The sequence below is a fragment of the Ciconia boyciana genome, chromosome 6 (assembly GCF_034638445.1).
Source record: "Ciconia boyciana chromosome 6, ASM3463844v1, whole genome shotgun sequence".
Taxonomy (NCBI): Eukaryota; Metazoa; Chordata; class Aves; order Ciconiiformes; family Ciconiidae; genus Ciconia; species Ciconia boyciana.
The window spans coordinates 7179566-7206560 of NC_132939.1; the positions used below are offsets into that span (position 1 = coordinate 7179566).

At 40.8% G+C, this 26995-nt stretch overlaps 1 protein-coding gene across 1 annotated transcript in view; it reads right to left on the reverse strand.

The window, feature by feature from the left end:
• LGR4 (leucine rich repeat containing G protein-coupled receptor 4) overlaps window positions 1-26995 on the reverse strand; it is an 81743-nt gene that overhangs the window by 29669 nt on the left and 25079 nt on the right. The window contains exons 2-3 of the mRNA XM_072864977.1: window positions 15684-15755; window positions 779-850 (exon numbers count right to left, since the gene is read on the reverse strand). Coding sequence (XP_072721078.1) covers window positions 779-850; window positions 15684-15755 — 144 coding nt within the window. The remainder of the gene's footprint in view (window positions 1-778; window positions 851-15683; window positions 15756-26995) is intronic.

The window sequence follows — 26995 nt, forward strand, 5'->3', positions numbered from 1 at the left end:
GCAGTTTCCTAATCTGTACCCTGCTTACGCTTCTTTCTTTACAACCTCAAGGTCCTTTTCCACTAGGTTTTTTAAATATCTGTTTAATTAACTATCTATTACCCTACTAGCAATTGGAAAAATTTATATCAGCTACAATGCTACACGCTACAATTTCTAGATACAGGTTTTTAAAACCCCCAAACAGAAAGCTTTTTTTATCCTTATCTATGGGAAAACAGTTGAAACTAATATTCTTATCTCAGAAACGAAAACAGGATATGGGAAAAAGGGCATACAGTTCTACCTTTTATTGAAACTTTTTTTCTAATAGTAAGTCATTTTCACCTAAAGAAGCATCAAATTATGGAAATTATTTCTATCACTGGTAGGGGACAATTCAAAGGTCAAACAGTGTTTTAAATCTCTGTAAGTACCAGTACTACCTGACAACGTGGTAGTTAAGGTGGAGAACAACAAAAAGCTTTACATTTCTTTTTTAGAATTTTTTTAAGAATTTTTCCTTCCTAGGATTCTTCTGCTGCAAGATACACTTCAGAAGCAAGTGTTCTAATTAAATGAAGTAATTACAGTTTAGTCAAATTCACCGCTGCTCATCATGACCACTTACAGCAAGCTTTATAAAAAAAAAAAAAAAAAGTAGGAGAGCTGTAATTTTGGGGGGGCGGCCAGCAGAGAAAGGGAAAAAAAAAAATTATCCAGCCTACCGGTAAACAGGCTGGCTGTGCACTAAGCAAGCATACAGCTAGCTATGAAGCTCTAAAACCCGATTACTTACAGAACTTTGAGTTCTTTCAACCCAGACAAGGCCTTCGGATGGATAAAAGAAAGGTCATTGCCAGCCAGTCGCCTGGAAAAAAATTGCAATAATAAATTCAGTCACAAAATACAGTACTTCAACAGTCATCTAACAAGGAAAATCACCAATACATCAAATCTTGCAAGCAGTTATGCATTTTGCATCCAATTATGCCGTATTCATGATCTTCCAAGTTTGCATCAGTTATTTCAGTCATCACACATTTTTAATGACAAGAACACATTACTCAGCCTCATGGATATACTTTTGCAAACATGCTAGAAAACACACACCCCAGAAGGATAAAGAATCTTCTTATGGTACGAGGTTTGAAAAAGTGCATTTACCAACTATTAACGTGATCCTCTGGCTTTCAGCATTGCTCTGCTGAAACACATGCTCTGGTACCCATGTGTTTTTAATCTATACAGCAGTTTCTAAAGAAACTATGCAGTTAAGTAAAAATAGCTAGATGCTAGCATGAGGCAGGGAAAAGTTTCTATGAGAATCCCAAAAGTGAAGACAATATTTGCAAGAAGGCGGTACACGCTCACGGTGCTGACAACTGACAGCAGGATGCCTGCTGACATTACCAAGACGTAATCTTGGTAATCTTTCATCTTTTTGGTCAGCTATTTGGACAACATTTTGAGAAAAGAAAACTGTTTTGGGGGAGGGAGAAAGGGAACAGGATTCTCAGCTGTACTTGCTCTCTCTCAAGATGTGGCCAGTTTCAAACTTGGACTGCTAGATACTAACACAAAGTAAATTGTGAAAACCACCACGATATTAAAAGTAATAAATACAGGAGATGCTGCAGAGGACAAAGCAGGAAAGTAGAAACAGCAGCCAAAACAGCTGCTTTCAAATAGCTTATTCTGCCTTCCCCCACTCCTTTTTTTTCTTCAACCTTTTTACCTCTATCCTGACCAGCAGACCCTGTGTGGTCCAACCTTTGTTGAGCTGCTAATAGTTGTGACAGGAGGTATTTTATTAAGGGTAAAAAGACAATAATGCAGAACACCTGGTAATCCATAGCTGCCAAAAGATGCCATCATTTCAGCCAAAGTCTGCTTTCAGACTTGGTTTCATATCCAAGCTAAGCAAAAGCAATGTTGGAGAAGGTTGTACAATGAAATCATCCAGTAGAAATACTATATACAATGCAGTAAGTGTTAATAATTAAAAAACAGTCAATGTGCTTTAACAAAGGTTACAGAATACCAAAACCTGTCTCTGCTGTTACAGGGCACTGTGAAGCAAGCCAGCCACACTAAGAAGAAAATATTATTTTCAAGAGGCAAATGAAGGAAATAACAAGAGCATCATCTAAAGTATCAGCTTGCCAGAACACAGCAATGTTATTACATTTTTATCTTGGTCTCTATTTCTAACTACACAAAAGAGATTACCCAGAGAATTTGATGCCTACATAAATCTGCTTTCAACACAATTATTGACTTAATAAAATGCTGCCTGATAGAGAGGATACTAGTTATGTTTATCAAATCCATTTGTCAAATGGTTTTATTTATAAACCAAGAGAGAAGAGCATGGCTTCTCATGAACAGGAAGGTGACAGCAACAGCAGATACTACTCGATTTTAGAAAACCGTGTTACTATCATTTGTTAAAGTAGACCTTGGTATTTAGTCTTTGTATTCTCACACACACCCCAATCACCATAGCTATGGCTCTGGCATCATTACAAGTATGCTTAAATCACAGCTTCTTCTGTCTTAACAAAAAAACCCCAACAACAACAACAACAAAAAAAACCCCCACACAAACAAAAAAGACCTCTCCTGACTACTGAGAAAAGTTTGTCTCCATGGCTTGTGTATAACCAAACAGCTCTGAAACCAGAAGAAAAATAAAAAGAATCAGTGTACACTTATTCTTGAAATGTCCTGTCTGCAAACAACCTCAGGATTTCAGAACTGTGACATGGTTTTTCAAATACTTTGAATTTTTAACATGAATGAAAAATTCCAGATGGCAACTAAACACTCCCCTAAAATTCACTTTGTCGTCAGCAGCTGCCCAAATCAACTGTATTAACTTTATATGGGGGATGTGGAGGGAGGTTTGCAATATTTCATGGCTTTCTTCTTAACAATTTCCTAAGAAGCTCACTGTAAACAGAAAGAAATATTGATGAAACATGCTGGGTCTCTACACCAGAGAGCCAGTGATCTGCAAAACACATGTTTATCTTAAAGAGTGTTCAAAACATCAAACTAGAAATCCTTAAATCAAGTGAAGTTTAACTGAGGCTATAGCACCGAATTATTTTGGCACTCAAGAACTACTAGTTGATGTTGATTACCTACCACAGGCTTCAAGAAGTGGCAGCCCTGGTACATGTGTGTCAGGCAGCTCTGGCTGCAGCTCTGCCGAGGTTCCCCGTTAAACGGGCTGGTGTGCGGCTCATCAGGCATCTGCTGTAGCTTCTTCCCCCCCGCCCCAAAGAGACGGGGGATTATGATTTGTTTTAAAAAAGCTAAACTAAATCCAGTTGAATAGCCTCCCCCAGTCTCACTGTGTGTCACTAACACAACCTACAGAGCACTGGAAACAAAATACAGCTGAGCCAGAGCAAGACTTGCGTGACTTCAAATAGCAAGACTTCGCCTGCCTCAAGGCAACTCCTGTTTATTCAGCCTTTTTGCAACCAACCAACAGAAAAAAAAACAACCTGCAATCCATTACATTTCCGCTTCTCCTCCATCTGGCAACTTTCCAGGAAACAGGATACAACTAGCCAAGTGTGCAAAGGCTTTACTAATCAGCTTGCCAAATATACATTTATCATTCATGTCCTAGCCTTGGGGAGCATGGCTGCTCATTAGGAGGTTTCAACTGCAGCTCTCCGGCAGGCAAAGACCGACGTATCATACGCCACTCTCAACATGCTTCCCTCTGCTGCAGCATGCAGCAGCGGGGAGGATGGAAAGATTTCTCTTTACATAACCAGGTTCATTTTAAAGAGAAAAATGAAACATTAATGGCATATAATATAGTGCACGTACAGCTTATAAATTAAGACGTCACTGAAATCGTCCAGTCAGGTTTTCCACACGTTACCTCCTTTCAGCATGTCTCAAAGTCACATTCAGATTTTCAAATATAGTGTTTAAAACATTTAAATATTTAAAAAGCACCTCTGTTTCTCTCTTTCTGTCTCTCTCGCACGCACGGTAAATGGGCTAAGGAAAATCACAGCTTTACCAAGCCCCAAACTCCAGCACAACAGAAAGGAAGGAAGCTTCATCTCCTTGCAACAAGACTGACTAACCTGCTTGGGACCAGCCCATGGTGGGACAACTCCACGCTGCTACAAAGCTACCTGAAGGCAGCCCTACATCCACGCTGTCGAGAGCCGAGTACCCATCCTTCCCTTCATTTTGAGTGGAAAGAGTCTCAGAGACCTGGTCTAAAAGTCCATCTACAGTTACTGAGTCAAGGCGCATCACCATTAGTTTGAGCTCTTTTTCCAAAAGGCAGAGGACTGTAAAACAGATTCATCCACAAAGACAGTAAAGACAATTCAATAGATGACCATAAAGTGCCCTGCTATGCTATAGGCCACAAAAACTTAATTTGCTGTCTTTTACTTCTCACTGTACACAGACACAGCAGCAGACATCATCTATCTGCGTGGGGCGTAAATGTGTATCACGCTGACCAAGAGTTTTCCTGCTAACTCAGTCATGACTCCCCTTGTTTGGAAACTCTGCCCAGGACTGCAGGTATCCTGAAACAGCCCAGCCGAGTTACACCTTGGAGGCTTCTGCAGTGGAATCACAACTGTAATGTGTGATCACATTAGTATCGTTCTTCTGTGTTGGCAACCTCCTTGTAATTGCTTGGTATTGAAAACTGTAGTCCTCTATTTTTACTTTAAAAGAAAAAAAAATTGAGTGTTTCAATGGGACAAAATTTCTGCAAATTTGGACAAATTCAAATAGACAAAATCAATTTCAGTATAGCAGGATAAGAGAGTAGGACACACGGAGGACAAAATACTTCTGCTATCCTGTCATATATAGGTGAGTAATACCCTCTAATCATTCTTTTAAGTGACACAGTAAATGATCTCCAGATGTAGAGGATACCTTGTTGTTATTACAGAAATCTGGATACAGCCTGGCTGGGGAATAATATTCCATGGTATCTCGTTCCCAGAGCACACAGCAAGCATAGCTTCTTGCACTGAAGCTCTTCTGAAAGCAGCGAAGACTGTTTTGTCTCTTTTGGGAAATTAAAACTTCTGCAATTATGAGTCTGGCAACCTGGCTGCGTGTTAACTGAGCCAAGGTAATCACTGGTGTCACTCCAAAAATCAGGGAGGATGTCCCAGGGATACATTTTTGTCCATAACAATTAAAACCATCACTCTCATTTTGACATCTCATGCAATACAAACTTCTTGGAAATCTCTCTGCTTGCCTTGCATCCCAGATGGTGGTGAACCCCAGGTTACTTGAGCAAAGAATTATGTCTCCTTCTGTCCTTCTGAAGATATCATGCACATACACAAAGTGGTTTTGCTGTGGGTTTGTTGTTTTTGGTTTTTTTTTTCTTCCTGTGGCGGTACTCTGGGATCCTCCTAACCTCATCTGTCGATCTCGTCTCTGATAACAATACATTGGCTACTTTTTCCATAGATCAACTGTAATCTTACTTCCACACTGAAAATTCAAATACTGACACAGCCTGCAATCCTGACATGCGATAATAAATCACCTGATATATGATTTTTATTTCTACATTAGCTGCCTTCTGGTAAGGCTCAAGACCTAGTCAAGGCTGAACAGTCCACAGTCGCCTTCAGACCGCCCACCACTGGTTGTCTGCCCACGCAACATCTCCTTTTAGCTCTCCAACTTTTACCTACCTATTTTCATCCCATTGGAAAATATTCCATTGCTTCCCCACTTGCACTTTTGCAATTTCTTTACTTTTTTGCTGTCTTACATCAAACTATTCTGCCATCCTTACATGCCTGTCCCTCACATCAACTTTTTCAAGGTTCTTTGTGCTTCCCACACAAACTTGAATTTTACTTCATGTTCTCCTGCAACAGAAGTAACCCTTGAAAACACCTTATAGACACACTTGCTGGGTATCATGGATTAAATTTTCTCAAATTTAAGAAAAGAGCTTCAGGTTCCACTTACTCCAGAAAAGCAGCTGCTTTGCAACAGAATTCAGTTTTCTTAACAGATGATGCATAGTTCTGTGCTACAATTTATTCATCAAGGTTTGAAGCTTTACACAAGAGGTACAGCCATTTGCAGGAAAACACCAGGGGCTCACCGCTTCCCTCATGCAGAGATCCGTTGCCTGTGCAGACAGCTCCTACCCAAGCTGGGCAGCTGCAGAAGGGGACGGGCTGGTAAATGGAAGCCGTATCACCGGACTAAACTTCGCTTTGCTTATCTGTGATTAGCAAACAGCCCCTTTGGGACTTTTGTCAGCTGCAGCCTGCTGCACGGCTGTGAAGCCAATCAATAACCTACAGATTACTCCCAATGCTTCCACGCCAATTTAGCATAACTAAATGGATACTTTATTCTGCTGCTGCTAATGGAAAAAGCATTTGTCCCCTTCTCCTTTTCTTGCAGTAGTTTCAGTATTATACAACCTCAACTGCTATTTATAAAATCATGAGTACGTAAGCCAAGATGCATCAGGACTGAAAAAACAAGTCTGTAACTACAACCAGCACTGAAACTGCACCAACTCCATCCAGCTGAGTAGGCACATCTCATCCCGAGACTTCCCTTTCTAGCAGTTACAGCTTTCTCAAAGTTATACTGAACTTCAAGGTAATAGTTTGTTTTCAAAATGCGTTCCTGGTCTAAAAATTTAAAGTGTCTAAGTAAACTAAACTGATTGATTAAAAGAAGTCTAAAGCCTGCCCATAAGTTCTACTGTTAATTGTCAGCAAGAGTCACCAGCACCCACTGCAAGACAAAATATGGACTACCAAAGAATAGTTATATTTTATCTTGTTAACAGGAAAATAAATTATGATGGATTTTGAAGAAAACAAGCATTCCCATCCATGCAAAATATGCTCTATCATTCAGTTTGCAAGCGGTATCTGTACTGGGGCAAGACCTCCTTGAAGTAGAGCCCACATGCTACAACACATAGGCACTGAAGGAAACACACATAACCTAAAACAATACAATATGAGCTGTTGAAGCAAGCTGTCTTTGTAGTCCCAACTAGTACTCTCCAGCAAAAGAACAGAAGTTTGCACAAATTTTCTAACATGGACATGTCTTAACAATAAACAATATCGTGTTGTCTTGAAAATCGGTAACACCTAGTCTACAGCAATAACAAGTTGTTGCATTGCATATACAACTTTGATTCCTCTTACCTCTAAAGTAGAATGCAGAACACATTTTATAAAATGCACCTTCTTCTCCCTAATTGACTTTGCACATCTTGGACTGTGTCGTGATAACTTTCCTTTGCTCTGCCATAGGCCAGGCAGACGTTTCCCTCGACGGCTATCTCAAGGCACTCCGGGCAAGTCTGCATACGCTGATCTAGGTTCTGCCACTCTGGATTTCTATTTCCCTTTAATTTCTCACTGCACAAACAGCAATCATTACAGATGCCATTGCGATTACTGGAGAAGAAGCTACCCGAGACAAATATTCCATGTTCCTTACCATGATGCACAAACTTAAATACTTCAGTGGCAGAGCAGGGGATGAGCTGGGTGGCTTTCAGGGTTTGATTTCTTCTTCCCGTCCCCTCAAAAAGCCATGTCTAACATTAACTTCCCCTTTTTGCTGTGGATGCTGAGAGATCGGGGGCACTTAGCTGTGCTATGGGAATGACTTCCACAGCAGTGAGCCAGCTGCTGAGAAAGCAGAGGGGAAATTGTGGTTGACAGCTCCAGTTCAGAGGACTCCGACACTCTGAGAGGGATCTGTGGATTTGATACCGGCTTCATCACGAGCAGAGAGCAGCACGCGAGGGAGACAGGCTCTCTGCTGCTCGTGCACATCAGCAGATGGGCTGCTACACTGAACTGACAAGGAGCTCATCCAGCACCAATACACTCCTTCCTAGCTATAAATACATTTCACTTACCTAGTCTGTAAAGCAGAGACACAGAGATGAAACTAACCAAGCTCGGTTTTCATCAACTGGGATGCAACAACTGAATCAACTACAGATTTGTGCTTTTAGCAGATAGTGCTATTTGGATGCTCAGAAGGTTTCCAAGATCATTAAATATATTGATGGTTAGACATGAGAGAGTGGAAAAAATGACTGTTGAGATAGTAAATCCTCAAAGTTGCTTTAATCTGTCCATCCACGCTGTCTCTTACCTTGATATTTATTGGCTTTCCAGGCATGGGATCTTTTGAATGACCATGCATCTAGCAAGTGACGCTGCAAAATGTTGAAGTGGATTAAATCTACATATACTTGGCAATTAAACCTTTGTTACCAGTTTTCTAACCACTTGATACACATACTGGGTAAATACAAGACCCAGGTTTTGTAGACACCTCCACAATTAATGACCTTAGAGAAATGGGAGTAATTTTCAATATGATTCTTTGTTTCAGATTTAGGTCAACTGTTAACTTTCCCCCAGCTGACAAAAAACCAAATGTTTTATCAGAATCATCTAGAATTTTACTTTTATATAGGAAGGGCAGGAAAAGAACTTTACATGAGTACAGGTTACTACTTCTGTGCCAGGACAAAATCTGCCAATGCTAATTAGGCAAGAGTTACCTTAGTACTCACAAAAAATATACCAAAATACAACCACCCAAGAGGAGGGGAGGAAAGGAAGTAAAAGAATGACTTAATCCCTTACCATATCTTCTTATGGTAACATGATATGGTGTCTTGATATGGTGTCATATCAAGACACTATGATGACAGAACACAATTACTTTCTCTGAGTACAGGGATAATGCATTTACCTCCAACATAGCATTTGTTTTTTTCTGCATTTCTCTGAATATCTAAGGCTTTTGTGACTCTTCTCGAGGCTTGAGCCTGGAACTGGCTGCCTGCTCGCCTGCACACATACATCTTTTGTCCCATGTTCCAATTCCTGAAACTGAAAAGAGGAGGTGGACTGCACGGTACATGCGCTGTTTGGGGGACTCTACCTGGACAGACCCAGCCTGAGAGCTTCTGAGGCTACTGCTTGGCCTCCAGAAGTTTATCTGGTTTATATGTTCAGACAGCCCCAGCCTGGCAGCCTAGGCAGCATAATAAATTCAGGCTCGTAAGACGGGTCTTGAAGCGTAACACCAAACAGTTCAGCCTCCAGGCCATTTAGCTAAGCCAGCTTCTGTGTGCATGCGCGTGTGGAAATAATGCTGAACACAAACTCAAAGACGACAGATAAGGAAAAAGTTTTGTTTCCCTCTAAATGTACTTGCAGCAGAATAACCAGTCTCCAGATCCTTATATGCAACTGTGCCAACTTTTGAAATTAACATGTAGAAACAGAAACTGGAAAAAAACTTCATCTTCTAAAAACAATGGAATTTACACAACCTACTAGCATTTGTCCCCACAAACAAGAAAAATATGCAACTGTTAAGCACAGCAAGAACCTTCTAAGCTACAGAAATATTACTCTTGTATCAGCAGGACTGAAACAGATCCAGAATCAAACTGATTTAGGACTCGCATAGATAAGAAAACATTAATTAAACACAGGTTGGCCAACATGTTTTTAAACATCATTTAGCATCTAGTGCAGACCAAGTAGGTGATGTTTAAAAATATCTTAGCTGACTGTGGTTAATTCTACTTGGGAGTCTTCGCCTAAAGGTTTGTCTTGACTAGAATTTGAAGGTGCAAGTTACAACACGCCAACACACTTTCTAAAGCTCCGGCGCACACAAGGTAGCAAACGCTTCTAATGTACGCTAGCTGGTCAAGTCGAAGCTTAGGTTCTTAACTTGCTACCACACGTGAAACCTACACCTTGCATTTTCTTCATTAGAACTTTATCTCTTGGAATTCAAGCTGGAGCAACTGAGGAGACTACCTCCTCCAGCTGTTCAAATATTCAGAGCTGGCAGACGGATGAAGAGTGCTCATCAGCTTCCAACACAACGTCAGCCAGCTATTTTTGAAATACCAAGAGGACGTCTACACTGGCTGCCTTTATAACAAGGCAGCTGAAGAGAGCTCTTGGCTTGTTCCTCCGTGTCTGCTGGCAGGGCTAAATGGACAGATACAGGGAGGCAAAGTCTCCAATCGTACCAGCTAGTTTCACAAGAGGATGTTTAACCACAGCCTCAGTTACCACATGTCAACTTACACAAGGCATCAGGACAACCTTTCTCATGAAGGTTCATCCTTACCTTTTCTACTCAAAACAAGGCCTTTGTCTCCAGCTTCCCACTACAAATCCTGCTCATGCGTATGAAAGGGAGAGGAACTGCACCATCTCATCAACATTCACACGCTACCTTGAAAATACTATTTTAAAAGACCTAGCACTGAAGGACAAAAACCGCCTTCCACCAAATGCTCCACAGCCAGGTGAGGAAAGACACTGCATCCCAGCTCAGCCTTGGTGGCCTTGGCAGAACTCCAAGACATGCCTTATTCATAAAACCAAAGTAATAAAGACAGGCACTCCCCCTCCCTCCCTAAGGATAATACAACTTGGTGCTGAAGCAGAAATTAGAAGGAAGGGGACCATCTAAATTACACACTGAAATAGATACTACAAAAGCAAGCAGCTGTGACATTTCAGCCAGGTGGTCATCTTCAGCTGCAGTCAAGAGGAAAAATAACTCTAGACATTTCCCTTGCAGATACTTCCTGATTACAACCTTATGGCAAAAACACCTCATTTTCACTGCCAGTATGCATTTTAATTAATCCTTATGTCCTTAAAATATACTTTGTAAATTAAAAGCCATGATCAGAGACTCTTGTGGGGGGTGGGGGAGGGGTTTGAGATGGTTAAGTAGATCTCCTAGTGCTGGGATCAGCATGGATATAATTAAATAGTCAACCAAATACTCAGTTGTACTTTCTTATCCTGAAAAGTTGCACACGTGCTGTCTCTCGCTTACTGTTTATTCATCTCTCACAAAGCAGATTAGCATTGTCTTTCAGAAAAAGCTTTTATTGATCTAAACCTTCCTTTTATCACTTTACTTCCCTAACCATTTTCACCAGCTATTGAATAAAAGCCTTAATAAAGTTTGTCCTTGACTGATTAAAAAAATAAGTATCTGAGGGTAGTGTCACAGAAGAGAGACTGTTTCATATCATATATGAACAAAAAAACAGAAACACAACAGACCCTGGCATCAGCATACATCGGGAAGGTAATCAAGCACTGCTGTCTCTTGGTGCCTTCAGCAGTGATTATTTTCCCTGCAGTATTACTGGGCATGATATGGTCTTCAAAACCCTTCAAAAGTCAGACAGCATCCTCCCTAGCCCTTGTTGGAGAAGGTCAGAGCCTTGCCCCAAGGCTGACCGGTTGGGAGGGGACCGGTGCTGCCCTTCAAGACAACCACATGCTTGTGCCACGGGCAACCTACTGGACAGCAGGACAGCTTGCTGTCCTCTGCCTTCCTACCAGCTCTCACATGGCCCCGCAGCCAGACAGCCAAAACCTTATCATCTAAACCTTACCCATCTGTGCAGGGCAAATAAGACAACATCTTAAAGGGTTAAGAACAAAAATCATTTTGATTTGCCTTCCTTGATGAGAGAGTGCCTTTTTAATTAATGCAGCAGATCATTCACAAATATAGGGAATGGAAATCACATAGTTAAAACCCTTCAGACTATTTTAGATAACTTTAAATATTAGAAGGAACTGCCACCATTTAGAAGAGCATCAAAACATAACACAGCCTGGCTCTTCTAGTTAAAAATTCACACTGGAAAATGGTTTCTGCTTTCTAAAAACACTGCATTATCTAACTATATTTTCCTCTTCTAGCTTTCTATAAATACTTTAAGGTGTGGTTAGAAAACTGTGGCCAAGTTCTTCAAGGATTTTTAGTTTCCATATCGAGTTCAGGGCTGCAGCATATTTACGTTAACATTTTCTGGAGAATACACTTCATTAACTGCTGTGGCAAAACCCTTGGTGGTCTGCTCCTCACTGACTCTGACCATTGCAGTTTCAATCATTTGCAAATTACTTCCAGATGGGTATCAGTTACACAGAGATGGAGAATTTTTATAACATTTATAAATAGTGCAAGAATCCTACAGACATATGATAAGTGTGCTATGCAGTGACACGCATGAAGAGGCTGTGAAGAGGGGCACATGGAGCACATAACCCAACGGGTGGATTCTGCCCACGGACAAGCTGGAATCCCTTTGCTTGTACCTGCGAGTAATACTCAGGCAGGACACTATCTCAAAGGTACAAAACCTCAAATTATACCTGCAAATTTGATACTTCGCAGGGGAGTCAGTTCCCTAAACGTGGCCATTTAGTGCCATTTCAGACGCCCTCTTTCACCTGGCCCCAACTGCCATTCCAGGCGGCCATCGGTCTCCCATCTGCGTCAGACCTGCCAGCCTTGTGCGGGTGTCTCAGATAACCCAGCACATCTAAAAACAGCACGGGATGCATACATCGAAGCACCCAGGTCACTCCCCCTTCGGTGACACAGAAAGCACCTTTTAAGCGAGCAGCCAGCTTTTACAAGCCTGGTATGCTGCTTCTTCTACTTTTATTTGCTAGTGTTCATTTTAGGATTCAGGAAACAATCCTCTGAAGTCTCTTCAGACTACCAAATAATTCGTTGCATTAAGGAAATTACAACCCCCATTTTAAATTACTCCTACTGCATTTTTTAATCCCATACTCTCCATACATGCACTGTGTAAAACTCAGTTGCCTATATAATACATCTAATTGCCTCCCATTTACATTCAATTACATTCTGTGATATTATTTTGCAATATTAATTAACCAAGTCTCTCAGGGGCTAATTGCCTGGAGCATTTGACAAATGGCAGAGGTAAAGCATGGTATAAAGGGAACAGTGTCTGGGGCTGTCTCCTGGATGAAGAGATACTGGAGTCCGTGGTGGTGTGAGTACTTACTGCATTCCCATTAAGTTTGTGGGATTTTAATTTGCTTTAGGCGTGTAATTCTTGGGAAAAGTTCTAGATGGAAAAGTCACTTCTAGCATAGATTTCAACACCACTTTGCTTTAACTCTGTCTCTTTTTCTTTGGCATGGAACACCCAGGTTTCTGTGCTGAAAAAGCAACTTTGCCAGTGCCTGGCAGTCAGAACTTGGATCTGTTCAACTATAAATAAAAGCCCGGAAGAGAGCTTGAAAATCATCTTAGAGTGGAGAGGGAAAATTGTGGTTGTACAGTGGGAAGTACGAGTTGGGTTTTTTCTGTCTACAACCAGCAAAAATAAAGACTAAAAAATTTCTGTACCCTGTCCCATAGAGAAAAAGGAATGGGCAGAACGAAGCAGAAATATGTCATGTCTGGTGCTGGTCATTTCTATTAAGGAGGGAAGCTGCTTTTGCTTGAATCTACTCTACTCACTGTATTCCCTCTAGGAAGAATGTGAAATGAAGCAAGGGAACCTGGAGTTGACTTGTGCATGGATGACCATAACCAGGTCTTTACAGAGAAGGAAGAAACCTTCCTCGTTTCACTGCTGGTGGGCACGGCCAGAGCCTCTGCAAACAGGCTTCAAATTCAAAGCAGGCTGCTGCTGCGAAACATTACTAACAACTCACAGGTCTCGGTTAATGGTTTTCAACTGAGAAGTACTGTACATAGATAGTGCCTACTTATGGCTCTGCTCTCATGGTCATTTTCCTGTCTTTCTGCATCTGTGTTAGCTGTTGAATTGGAGAGAGTTTTTCTTTCTAATCTTTCTGGAGATTCTCCTACCTCTGCAGCTGTAGGAGGTAACTCGAACATGAAATGAAAATTGTATTTTTTCTATTGTACTAAGAAATTATGATTGATTCAAATATGTCCAAACATTTGGCAAGTATCATTTTTACTGTAAAGTTGTTGGGTTTTGGTTTTTGGTGTTGGTTTTTTTATTTTCAGAAGTTGCTTTAACATATCAAGTAAGCATGCGAGGAATGATTTAAAGCTTCTGAGTGTTCACATATAATTCTGAGCTTAATACTAACTCTTTTTTTTTTTTTTTGCAAACTGAAATGCTGGAATTTAAGGGGACAATGAGGTAGATGGAACAAATGGCTCTTAGGCAATAAGCACAACAGATGATGGCTGAAGGCTCTGCCTTTTCTCTTTACCTCCTGACACACCCCAGGGTTTATGGAAGTTACACAATATGCACACCCACCAGTTAGGTTTTATTGCTTAATTACTTATAGGGGAAAAAATGAAGTCTCCCACAGTCATCTGAAGTTGGGAAAACAGAATTGTTTGTTTTTTCAACTTTTGGTGTGAAATACGACTATGAAGAATTTGGAAAAAAACCTGGACTACAAATATAGTCTAACAAAACAACACACAGACATACAGCAGTGCATATTATAAAGCACATAAGGAATGTTGGCTAGTATATATTCTGAGCCAAGCAGGCCTCCCCAGGCCTCTAATTATTATTTTTTTAATTGACTACTCATGCCATGAGCCTTTCTTAAATTGTGTCAATTACACACATGCACCATCTGAAATCCTGGTAAATCTATTTCCCTTCATGAGGTATTCTCGACTATATTGCAAATTTAAGCAATACCTGAAATGACAGGGAATAAACCAGAACCTGTGAAGTCGGAACAATGTTTGCCTACTTCATAAGGGTTTGTCTCTTTGAGGAAATGAGCTGCTCTTTCCCTAAGGTGCATTTATTGAAATAAACCTCTCAACACAGCATTCATAGTTCCAGTCTAGCCAAAGTCATAAGTAAGGACAGCCTTACTTTCTATTTTAAATGCTCTTTGATACGAGAAATGATACTTTGACACTGTGAAAATGCAAGAGAAGCAAAGCAAATTGCAGTAGTATTGTCTTATCTATTGCTTATTACTGGAAGTTCTCAACGCGCTCTGGCAAAGGTTGAACCATTACCTTCTCTTCACAGATAAGGAAACTAAGGCACACAGAAGTCACTTGCCACATAATAGTACTTACTAAAGTAGTTATTGAAATTCAAAGCCTTCTCCCTATTTATTGACTCTGAAACCCAACCTAATCCAGGGCTATGCTGTGAAAGGGTGCTTCAACCTTGCAAAGGCATCTCAGTTAAGACTTCAGTTCAGCAAACCACTGGGTACATGAGTCTTAGCGCAGCTTGAGAATTCAGAAGTCCAAGTATCACCTCAGTAAAACCTAAAAAAAAAAAAAGCTAAAAAGAGAGAGTGGGACAAGAGGGAGATGGGAACTGGAGAGAGAATTTCTGCCAGAGAAACTAAGAATAAGCAGCTCTGTACCACAGAACTTGAATTTCTGATGCAGGTCAGGATGGGCTTGTGAGCGCTGCATCTGCAGCCTACAGGGGCAATGGGAGCAAGCTGCTCAGTAAATGAAACAACATGTATTTTATGGAACTTATGCAACAGCTATACTGTAGCTCCTTCGGAAACAATGGTAATTACACACCTCTCGTGTTATCTTTGGATAACACTGTAATTAGTATGTGTCATCACTCTAGCCATGATTAAAATAATTACCGTAAAAAGTCCCTTGTAAGTAGCATTTACTGTTCCGGTTTCCAAACATGTACAGGTTGGGTTTTGTTTTTTTTTTTTTTTAAGTATAATTGCTTTCTCTGTTCGCAGCTCAACTCAACACTATTTCTTTCCCCACCCACCTTCCACTTTACGCAGCCATCTGACGTTGCAGCAAAACTTTAATGTGTGTGAAATACTTACAGCTCTTCCAAGTAGGGAAAGTTCTTGAACGCATCCTCTGGTAGCCTTGTGATGTTATTCATGCTGATATCTCTGGAGAAGGAAGAAATACAGATTTATCAACAAACAGTAAGGAATTTTTACACTCTAGGAAAAAGAAGAGGAAAAAAAAGCCTTATCAGATGGTATGATAACAGAAAAAAATATTCTAGCATCACACAGTAGCATCTTTTGCTAGAAATTTGCATGCTAAACTTTCAAAGCACAGTAATTTGAGAATCCAGTTGCAGCAGAGACCTATATAATGAAAAGTTGATAAAAAACTTTTCTGACACCTCTAAGCAAAACAAATTACTGTGAAACTACAGGGTATGCATGTATGGAAGAGGCTCTACAGTACTGTTATCCGCAGGACTAATTTTTACCAACTAACACATGCATACAATTTTAACACAGATGATTAAGACCACTCTAAAACCACAGCATATGAAAAAATTAAAAAAAAGATTGTGACCACCCACCACGCAAATTTTCATCCCACAATGTCTTTAAAAAAAATGAATACATGCATTGGGACTTAATAAAGAGTTTCTGGCAAACATGGCTTCTGGAACAACTGACAAGAATAGCAGAAACATGTCCTAGCTCTACCACAGTCATTTTTTTGTACAAAACCTATAGAAGTCTTCGAGGTAATAGTTTTAAGCAGATTGCATTCTCAGTCCGTGAGCAGAGACAGGCCGGCAGCAAGTGCTTACATGATAGGTATGCAGACCTGTTCAGCTTTTTTCTTTCCAAAGGAGCAGTAAGTGGCAAACTTGGTGCCATCACCTCAGTTCACACCTACATAACCACCACAGATAATCCAGTCCTAAAGCAAGTTATTACTCAATGTGAGTAAAAGTAGCACGAAAACAATTCAGTTTGATAATTAAACTATTAACTGCCTAACAATTCATGACATAACCCAAGTTCTTACTTTCCACTTGGTTACTGCTTTTTTTTTTTTTTAGTAAGTAGTTTAACAAGCAATTCAGTGAGACTCATTAGTACAGCCCTCCCAGCTGCCTTCTGCTTGGTGTCTTCCACACGTTCTCTAGCATCTGTGTGCCACCTTCTCATGTATTTTGGGTAAAAAGCAATGAAACAAAGCCAAACCACCCCTTCCATCTCACCGATAGTCAACAAGTACCACTGAAGCTCCCGCATGAAGATCTGAAGGGCTGGTGACTCCATGCAGGACAGCAGATTGTTTGCCACCTGAAAAGCTCAACCTCACAATACAGTACCAGCCTTTGCCTACTGCTGGGGCAGATGTTCTTAGCCCATCCATAGCCACCACTGTTTTGCAAACATCTGCCTCAACTAGAATCATCACTTCTGATGAGGCAGAGAAAGGTCAATTTAGACTCTCCCTGCTATACTGGAAGGACACAAATCCCTGAAGAGCCATTTTGCAGCAGCAAAAACACCCCCTCGAGAAATTAAAAAGTTTCACGTTCAGAACACCTTCCATGGCTCCCACCCATGACAGGACTCGGTGCTGACCTTGGGAGGTTCAGAGTCAGGCCCCTAAGGGGAGCAAGGAGCAAGCGGAGGGGTCAGCGCCACTTCCGAGGAAATGGTGTCTTAGGACATTTGTACCTTCTTTCATGCTGCGACGAACCAAATGCCATGTCAGTACCGTATAACCCACCAAAAACATTGCAGCAGCTAATTAAACCACTTTTTGCAAAGAGTACCCACATTATTCCACCAGTTGCCAGACCATAATGTCTAACATGACTCATTAAAAAAAGTTTCCTTATTTATACTGACAACAGAATGCACTATATTAGAAAAAAAACCAAACCAGCTACTGGGGGGGGGACAATAAATTCCCCACAGCAGTTGACAATGTCAACTGATGTCAGTGAATTTATGTTGATATTAACAAATAACTGGCAACTGGTCTGCTGCCCCTGACCGAGCAGCACAGGCCCCCAGCCGCCACTGATGTGAACGCTGCGCTCTTGCATTAAATCTAGATGCAACTGTTTCTTTAAACTAAACGTTTATTAAATAGCAGGCCAAAACTCCTTTTCTCATACCCCAGTGTAAACCAAGCAAGTTATTCCTCAGCAGCTGTTAAGAGTATACTAACGTAACTCAAGAGCAATGGAGATCAAAATAAGGTTCAGCACATACAAAACAAACCCAATTGTGCAAGATGACCGAGGAAATCCACTGCGGCACAACAGACTCCTTCACTAAGCTCCAGAAGGAGCTGAACTGGAGATGATTTATTTCTGAACTCCACAGCCTACGTGTTTTAAGAGGTGCTTTGTATCTCAGCGGCAGCTTGGGTACCGTGAGATGCTGCAGTTGCTGCAGGGGACATTTTTCTTCTTGTGCAGAGAAGTAAATAAAAGTATCAGATACATGAATCGTCAGCTGCCTGCTCCACAGGAGACTGCAACTTTTATTCTCCCTACTCCCCATATACATTTTTCAAATTGTCATGAATACACGTGTTTCACACATCCAGGCTAGTCCTCTCCTTTCCAGATGACTACACATCCCCTTCCAGTATCAACTAGGAAACATTTATGAGGAGGGCAGAAGGGTAAGAAGGGAGTGGAGACCCTACATGAATCCTAAGAAACAGTAACCAGTGCAAGAGAATCACAACTCTCTTAAAAGACTGTCCAGGTGATATAAAACTCTATTATCATGTATACCGTACTAAATGGTGGTAGTAAAAATAGGTCAACAGTACATATCATCAGAAAGTGCTTTACGAATGGCTATACATCACTTTGTCAAGGATTTTGACTGCAACCACATTTGTTGCACTACGTGATAGCTCTCTGTGACAGAAGTAGTAAGAAATCACAGCTATCTGAAAGCAATGGTCTTGAAGTTTCTAGAGCTATAAATGCCTGATTTTCAGAAGTGTCATATGCAATCCTAAACGAAGTCAATGGAAATCATGTAGACATACAGCATGGCTGACATCCAAACTCTACGTAATTTCGGCTTTCTCTGGGATCTGAAATTAGCAAAGAAATTTTTTTGCTTGTAGTTCCAAGTGTTAGCATCCACAATTTTAATATGGGGAGTAGACTCCTTGGGTGTAAGCACAAAACAGAAGACCTTAATAATGAAGATTTGAGAAGCATCATCACTATCCACAATTTCTACTGAAACTTCTTTTCAGCGAAACTGCATTTATAACAAAAACAGGCACAAAGACACATTGCAATTCTGTCTTTAGCATTATGATGTGAATCTTCAGGGACTGCTTATCACAATGCCTTGCTAAAAAGCTGGAATTATTACAAAGTTTCTGTATTTGCCTTCATTACACATGATAGTAACTCCTACTCAGTACATAAGCCAATCTTTATAGCACTGATGCACAGACTTTGGGCAACATCGAGACACCAACTTGGAAGGCTTCTTAATGACCACCACACAAGTTTTAAATCAATTTTTGTTTAATTAAAAACATTATATAAAAGCAGTTTTGCTGCAGAAATCACAAACTGATTGCCAATGCCTCATCAATCAACAGACTTGGGTAGGCCACACTTTGAAAAACTGCTAGAAAAAAAATTGTTTCAATGTAAGGGATGAGAAGGTCAAAACGCAATAATCTTATCTGACATGCACTATCAGCAAAAGAACAACCAATACAGAAGGATAAAACCACAAAGAATTGTAGAAGCCAAAATGAGAAACTTGTTTTTATTTTTTTAAATATATATATATATAATTATTCTTTTTTTTTTCCGGTCTAGAGAATATCCTCAAAGAATGAGTTCATGGGCACTATCTGCTGGTAATAAAATATTAAGTAGTTCATGAGCTTCAATGCAAGCATTTAGAAACAATATTAGCAAACGGATACCCATATCACTAAAGTTAGATGAATTAATAACTACTCTCTAAAAAAGTTTGCATAGTCAATCTGGAAGATACTTTTAATAACACATGCTTTATAGGAGAACTACAACAAAAATGGACTAGCACCATATATTATGACAAAATAATGGCAAATACTCCCAAAAAAAACACTGCCCAAACCAAAAATAGCCCTTGTCAAGTTTCTACTTCTTTTATTTCAGAAAATATTCATTTTACTATTTCTGTGATTTCAAAAAACAAATCAGCACATGCAGAATCAAGGAGGCTGTCCACATAATAAAGATAAAACATTACTACAGGCCTTGGATAGGGCAAAGAAATCTCCACTGAGAAGCTGCCCTACTCCGCATGTTCCTCTACCTCTACCAGAAAGACCTCAGGCCTACAAGCCCAGAGCTCACTTAAGGCCCTAATATATAAAATAAATTTCTAAGAACAAACAAAACAAACACCTAAGAGTACTTTCCCAACCTCTAGCAGTGTCAATGGGAATGATGCCATCACACAACAGAAGGATCACGTCACCAGTTGCCTGATGCTGCATTTCAGCAGGACTACGCTGAAGGAACCATTCTGGATCCGGTTATTACATCCAGACATAAGTCCCCTAAAAACAGCAAAACACTTACAAACCTTTCAATTACTACCAAAAAAAAAAAAAACCCAAAAAACAACAAACAAAACAAAACACCAAAACACCCCCACACTTGCCCTAAATTTTACCGGTACACTGAAGTTCAGACTCTGTATCTGAAAGGCTTATCTTAAATTTCTTCTTCTTTCATCACTTTGCAGTATGATCTGTCAGACCCAGGAACCTACAACTCTGTCTTGAAATTAAACTCAGCCCCACGCTTATATCTGGGATGTTTTCCCTGGGAAGCACAAAACGGAGACAACAGCTTTAAGAGAAAAAAGATAAGGACAGGGATGCCGTGATTTTTACACTGTAGATTCTTCAGGAAAACGAAGGAGAAGCCAGGGGTAGACCTGCACCTTTCAGCAGTTAGCCATTAACTGGGCTTATCTGTACTAAGCAGCTAGGCTAAATCTTTGCTCACTTAACCAACTTTAACCGAGGCAGGTCAGGGCGTGATCAGGCAAGGAGCTGGCATCGAAACTAAAATGATGAGCAGCCGAAGGTGGTAACCTCTTTAGCAAGAAGAGGCTGCATCTTGGGGATAACATGAATCACAGCCTTATAGGTACAATTAAGTTTCGCCATTTCAGGTAAGAGAGATGTAACACCAGAATATAAACACAACCGTGCTCCCTCCTATAGTGCCATTGCTGCCATGGCTGCAGTTTTGAACGATAAATAAGGCTCTTGCACTCGGTCAGAAGTTTTGTCCTTCTTCCAGGAAGGTGCTACAGAAAAAAAAAATAATAACAAACCAAAAACCAACTTAAACAAGTAGCTTGAAGAAACCTACTGAAAATGTTATTTCACCATCCCAGGTACTGCAGAGACTAATTTTTACAGGCCAAAGGTGAAAAATCAAGCCACGGTACTCCAGCAGGCATTTGCTGTCTTCAGCCTGCTTCAGTAGATCCCTTCACGTTATTCTGACAACTACTTTAATCTTTATTTCCAGCTTTGTTTAGCAAAGTCCCCTGCTTTCACCTAACACAGAAACACTTTAAAGTCTTTAAAAATACTTGTACGTATACTAACCAGCAAGGACGCTAAAAGCTATGAAAACCTCCCTCTGTTGAAAATAGGCATCAAATGAGATAAATTAGTTTGGGAGAAGAAAGCACCTTTGCTGGACACGGTAAAAACACAAAGCACCGCATCTCCTCTCTGCATAAAGCAGGAGGTTTAAACTACTCTTAAAGCAACCAGCAGCGGAGATTTCAGAAACCTGAACTAGACAATATAATGCACTTAAACTTTTTTATTATACTACTCCTGTGCAAGAATTCCAGTTCCTGATGGAAAGTTTTGGTTGGGGTTTTTTGGGGTGGGTTTTTTTTTTTTAAGGATTCTTTATTCTACCACTGACCAAAGTCAAACTTCCCCAGGCTTCAAGATGAGCAGAAATACTTCATATCTTGAATGGCAACTTACTAATTCTCTCACATTTTAAAAAAAGAAACTCTTACTTATCTTTAGAAAGTGGCTTCAGTCACAGCTTTCATCAGTGGTATCACGCAAAAGAGGATTAGATAAAATACACAGCATGGCACAGCATGTCTTGCAGGGCACAGATCGCCTTCTCTCTTATTTTAAAGTACTGCCTCTACCATAATGTAGCCTGACCCTTGTTAGATTTATCCTAAATGTCTTTCTTACCAATTGCCAGAGCAGGATTCTGGCTAGAAAGGACAGCTGACTAGAGACAACAGAAACGGAGGAGGGAAACAATAATTCTTACACGAGAAGAAAAGCTGCAACAACAAAGAGGGACCACAAAATGGGAAACACAGACTTCCTGTAGAGGGCTACAGAAAGGACAGGCAAAAATGATAAATAAATTAGCCCAAGTTATAGGCAAAGAATGAAAGCTGATGACCCCCAATAACTGATGGGCATTGAAAAGGAAAATGATGCCGGTCTCTCTGGACTGAGGGACATATAGCTGCAACAGCCTTTTTTTTTTTTGACAATACCTACCGCTCTTTACTGCATCTCCCCAGCCAAAAGGTGTGCACATTTTAGGCAAAGAAACCTTCCTCGCTACCCAGCTCTGGTGGGCTGGCATATCTCCTAAAACTCACTGGAGACGCGGGTGCTACACTTTCTATCCTGCGTCGCAGCCTCAGCTATCAACACTTGGATCTGCACTGAACTGGGGGCACGTGCACCTTCCCACCACATTCGTGCACTGCATCCGAAGGCATGCTAACGACCTAAAATACTCCACTTTGTAAAAAAGATCTTAAGCCGGAAAAATATAAAATACACAAAGGAAAATTAGATCTCGGACAAACCCAATAGAGATTGGCTGCTTACAAAATAAAAACAAAATACTCCTCTATGCTCCCCTGCACTTCATTAACAGCTAACTTCTTTTTGGCTCTCCACCTAACCTCTATCTTTTGTGAAGTTGAGAAGGGAAGGGGGAGAGGGAAGAGGAGAGAGGTAGAGAGGGAAGAGGGGAGTGTTTGTTGAAGGAAAGAAGATCATGTTTCAACAAGGCACCTTTAAAATCCTATAAAATACTCCCTCTGAGCAAGCTTAACCTGTTTGCTGATAGATAATAGCATGTAATACTGTAGGCTCCATTCAGTCTTTTCCAAGGTCTGGGCCCTCTGCCACTGAGTTATTTAATTATAACACTTACAAAGTGATTTAGGCAGGGCTATCTATATTTGAATAAAGCCCTCCTACCTACTTGTACAAAACCATTAGGTAAAAGGTCTTACTCTTATGTAAAATTCCCCAGGTAGTAACCTCGATCCAGCTCCAGCAGTACTAGGAAAAGCTGGAGCTGTTAATATCTTTAGAAACTACATTAAATAAGCCAGATTATTGCAAGTGCAAGTCAACATGATGCTGGAAAATACCCAGCAACAATTAGCCACCCATTACCACTGGGACCGTTGATACGTGGATGATGTCCTGATTACATTAACATCGGTGAAGATCAACAAGACAAAGCAACAGATATTTTTCTTAGTATACCAGACCAACAATTCTTTGCCAATTATCCAAAAACAAAAAAAAAAAGGGACACAAGCATACGTAGTTGTATGACGATGGTCAGTGCTTCAAATTCGGTCCAGGTCACATCTGCATTAACCAGGAGAACTGCCTGGTGTTGTGGCAGCAGGGAGAGGCAGAGGAGCTGGAGCGGAGGGTGGGCAGGGGGGAGAGGAGAAATCAGGGAAACTCAAGGTTAGACCAATCTAAGTTGTACTGCGGTGCTACAGTCTTGAAGAAACACATTCAGTGCCGAACTCCTTGTAGGAACACGCTCACATGATGAAAACCAATGTAATTTTCAACCAAATCACACACCCCAGCAGTAAGTCCCAGGGGAGACCAGGAGCTGAATTACATCCCTGGTTGAGACCTACTTTCCCATTTAGCCAGTTCCTTCAGGATGAACATAAAACCACTGAAGGGACGGAGTAAATGAGTTTGCATTAATACTGTCCCATGTCTTAATCGTATTCAGTATGTAATGAAACCATAGAAAGCCTAGAGGATCAGCACGGAAATTCTAATTAAATTCATTCCATTAAAAAGAAAAAGAGTTTGGGGGGTTTTTTTTGTTTTACTGTATCTTCCTGATAATAAGAAGCAAACAATTCCCTTCCAGAAGGACCACCTCACAACTACTGCTTCGAACAGTAATTTTTTTGCACTGTGAATCCAATGAGCGCAGCTAAAATTCAAGGATATATGTTACATGCAGACATGCCAACCCCAACAGCTAGAAGTCATGAACAGGAGGCAAACAAATACCAGGCAAAGGAAAGATGATGTTTACAGAGGAGCCTACACTTGGAAAGTGTTTGAGCTTGCAACGAAGTTTGAGTTTAAAAAAGTAATATGCTGAGTCATTAATTTCTTACCTTTTATATGCTACCTACATCTATTACTGCAAGGTTTGGCTACCTCAGACTACACTATTAGCTAACATTTATACGGTAATAGCACACCGATGCCCCAATATGTTAGACTGGTATTGCATTTAAAATGTATGTTCTCCCAGTTTCTAACAAGGTCTGCACAACTACCAGTGCCCATCTCCCAGCAGGAAGGGCCCAGCTCGAGGGCACCTCTGGGTATGCCAACAGCCAGGACTCTGCAGTATTAACTATCCCATATCCTCCAATCCTTACTGCAATGCCCCAACACATTTTTCTCCTGATCTTCATCTACTGTTCCTTTTAACATAGACAAAGTTGTTAATGATAAAACGGAAGATTTGAAAGCAGTTTTTGCATTAATGTAGATTATTCTCCTTGTGATTCCATCTCTCCCCAACAAGCTTAAGTACAGTCCTACTGCCTGTGACATGATCACAGAGCCCTCCAACCCTTAAAAAGCACAGAAACCTGTTCTGTATTCACAGCCCATTTTGCAGTCACAAAAAGCCTATCAGCCATGCCATTTTTTCATTTATGAGCATGCTTCCTTTTCCACTTCTTCTAGGAAACATTCTTGTAAGAAAGGAAATACCCAAATACTTAAAGCCTTAGTCAACATCTGCTGTGACTAGCTAAATAAGACACAGGTTGCATTCCCACCCAGCAAATACACTTGCCATTTCCTAAGTACCCATGCTATCTCTCTAATAAGCACAACGCCTTATCATCTGTTGTTTGTATTGCAACAAGAAGCTAAGGGCCCTAGTTCAACATGTCAACGTGATTGGCGCTGTACAAATACCCAGTTGGAGACACTCCTCACCTATAAGAGTTTGCTGCTTAAATGGACAAGACAAACAGCATGGGAGGGAAAACAGGCCCACCGAGGTGAAGTCACCTGCCCAAAGCCACCAGCAGAGCCTGGAGACCCCTCCAGCTGCCCAGTGCTGCTCTCGTGTGCTATGCTCAGCTACTGCCCTCCATGTCCTTTTCAAAACAAATGAGTTACCTTTTTTTTAGCAGGAAAATAGGCCAGGAGACTGCTCTGACAGTTTCGCATTTGCTAGATGTGTAGGTTCACTCCATTTGGTAGCAGTGGAAAGAAATTACACTCTAACAGCTATGCAAGCAGTGTATATGCAATGTTTCCATCCTCTTGTCTGTGGCTCAAACTAACTGGAATGTTTGTGTGACCGCTCACTTGGGGATGAAGCACTTAACCTGCTTTTTCACAGAAGCAATCAAACTTCAAACTACCCACCAACCCTGGCTATTAGACAGGATTGAGATATTCAGAAGTTTTAGGAAATAGGGGTACATGGAGCCCTTTTTCAGTACGAATACAAAAAAAAAGCATAAATCCTGTTGATTCCAGTAAGCTTTTAGCATTTTGCTGAAGCAAGACCTACAACATTTTCACTGACAGCCACAGAAAGGCTGAAAAATTTCAGACAGGTCTGTTCCTGCAAGAGACGTAACATCCCCCTCTTTCCCCCACCATATTTGTAAGTTATTTCTCCTGCCTCCTCCTTCCCATGTCACATCAACCTGTTGGGTTTTTTTTCTTCCAACACGATGTCTTAGCTTTCTTTCAGACACAGTAACTAGCTCTAATGTACCCTATTCATGTGCCAATCAAGCCATCATCAAGATCTTAGAGAGAACAATACTTGTATGCAAAGACCTATTTTGAACTGGTATTTGAGTCACTGCAGGCCAGCCATTAAGCAATCACACATACGGTTAATGGCCTATGTTGACACATGGTAGGGAATTAACCCAGAAAAAAATTCCACTGCATTATTATGAAAGAGATCGTATCCTGGAAGAGGAATATAGCACAAGTTAACATGCTCTTCAGTTAATTTTTAAGAGACACACGTTTGGTGCGGATTACGGGCTGAAGGAAAGGTTTATTGTAAGGTGGAGGAGGAAACAAAATGTCTTTCAGCGCAGGAGTATTTCCCTTACATAGAGATTATTTATAGCAGAGAGTAAAATTATGCATTATTCATGGCTTTATAATTATTTACTCTCCAGAATACAGTAACGCCAGGGAACTGAGTACAAAAAAAAAAAATCAGGCCATGAGTGTGACAGGCACATTAGTCAAGGAGTCTGAGGGCAAGCCTGTGCCGAGATACTCCTCCTATACCTAGAGTATCCACCAAAAAATGTGAATAACCAACCTGTGCAAGACCATGAAGTAGTCCATGAACAAAACCGAGTGGGAACTCGGATGATCCACGTCCCTGATCTGTAACCAACCTCGCGTGTCCTGCTACCACCCAAACTCCTGGTAGGGAAGCTCTCAGCATGCTTACACCACAGCTACCCTCTGACTTGAAAGTTTTTAAAAATCATTTACAAAAAGTAACATGGTTATCCACAACTCCAAGAGTAACTACAGATGAAAACGTCAGAAAAGTCATTATCAGTATTTGGTGATAATCCCCCTGGATTCACAGCCACTTGAGGTAACATGGACTACAGGAGGACTTCAGGAGAGCAGCAGAGCAGTTAAAACCTGTAAGGACGAACATTTTTCTAAGGGCCACTGCAAAGCATCTTTGCCAGGCGGACTCATCATGCCCTGCAACTAGCGCAGCAGTTGTGAGGGGGATCAAATCTAAGCAATGTAATTATTTTACGGCAACTGCATGTCTTCTGCACTTCACCCAGCTTGTCTCCTGTCTCCAGGCAGCATGGCTGGGGCTACACGTGAAGTCAAGGCAAGCTGTAAAACTGGCGGTGGAGCCTTTGTGTGCAAGTGTTCAAAATGCTTTCCTCCTATTAGCGATACTTTCGTATTTCACTGATGCATCTTCTAGATATGGACAACTACGAGGAATACTTTAATGCCTTCATCTCATTTAACAATA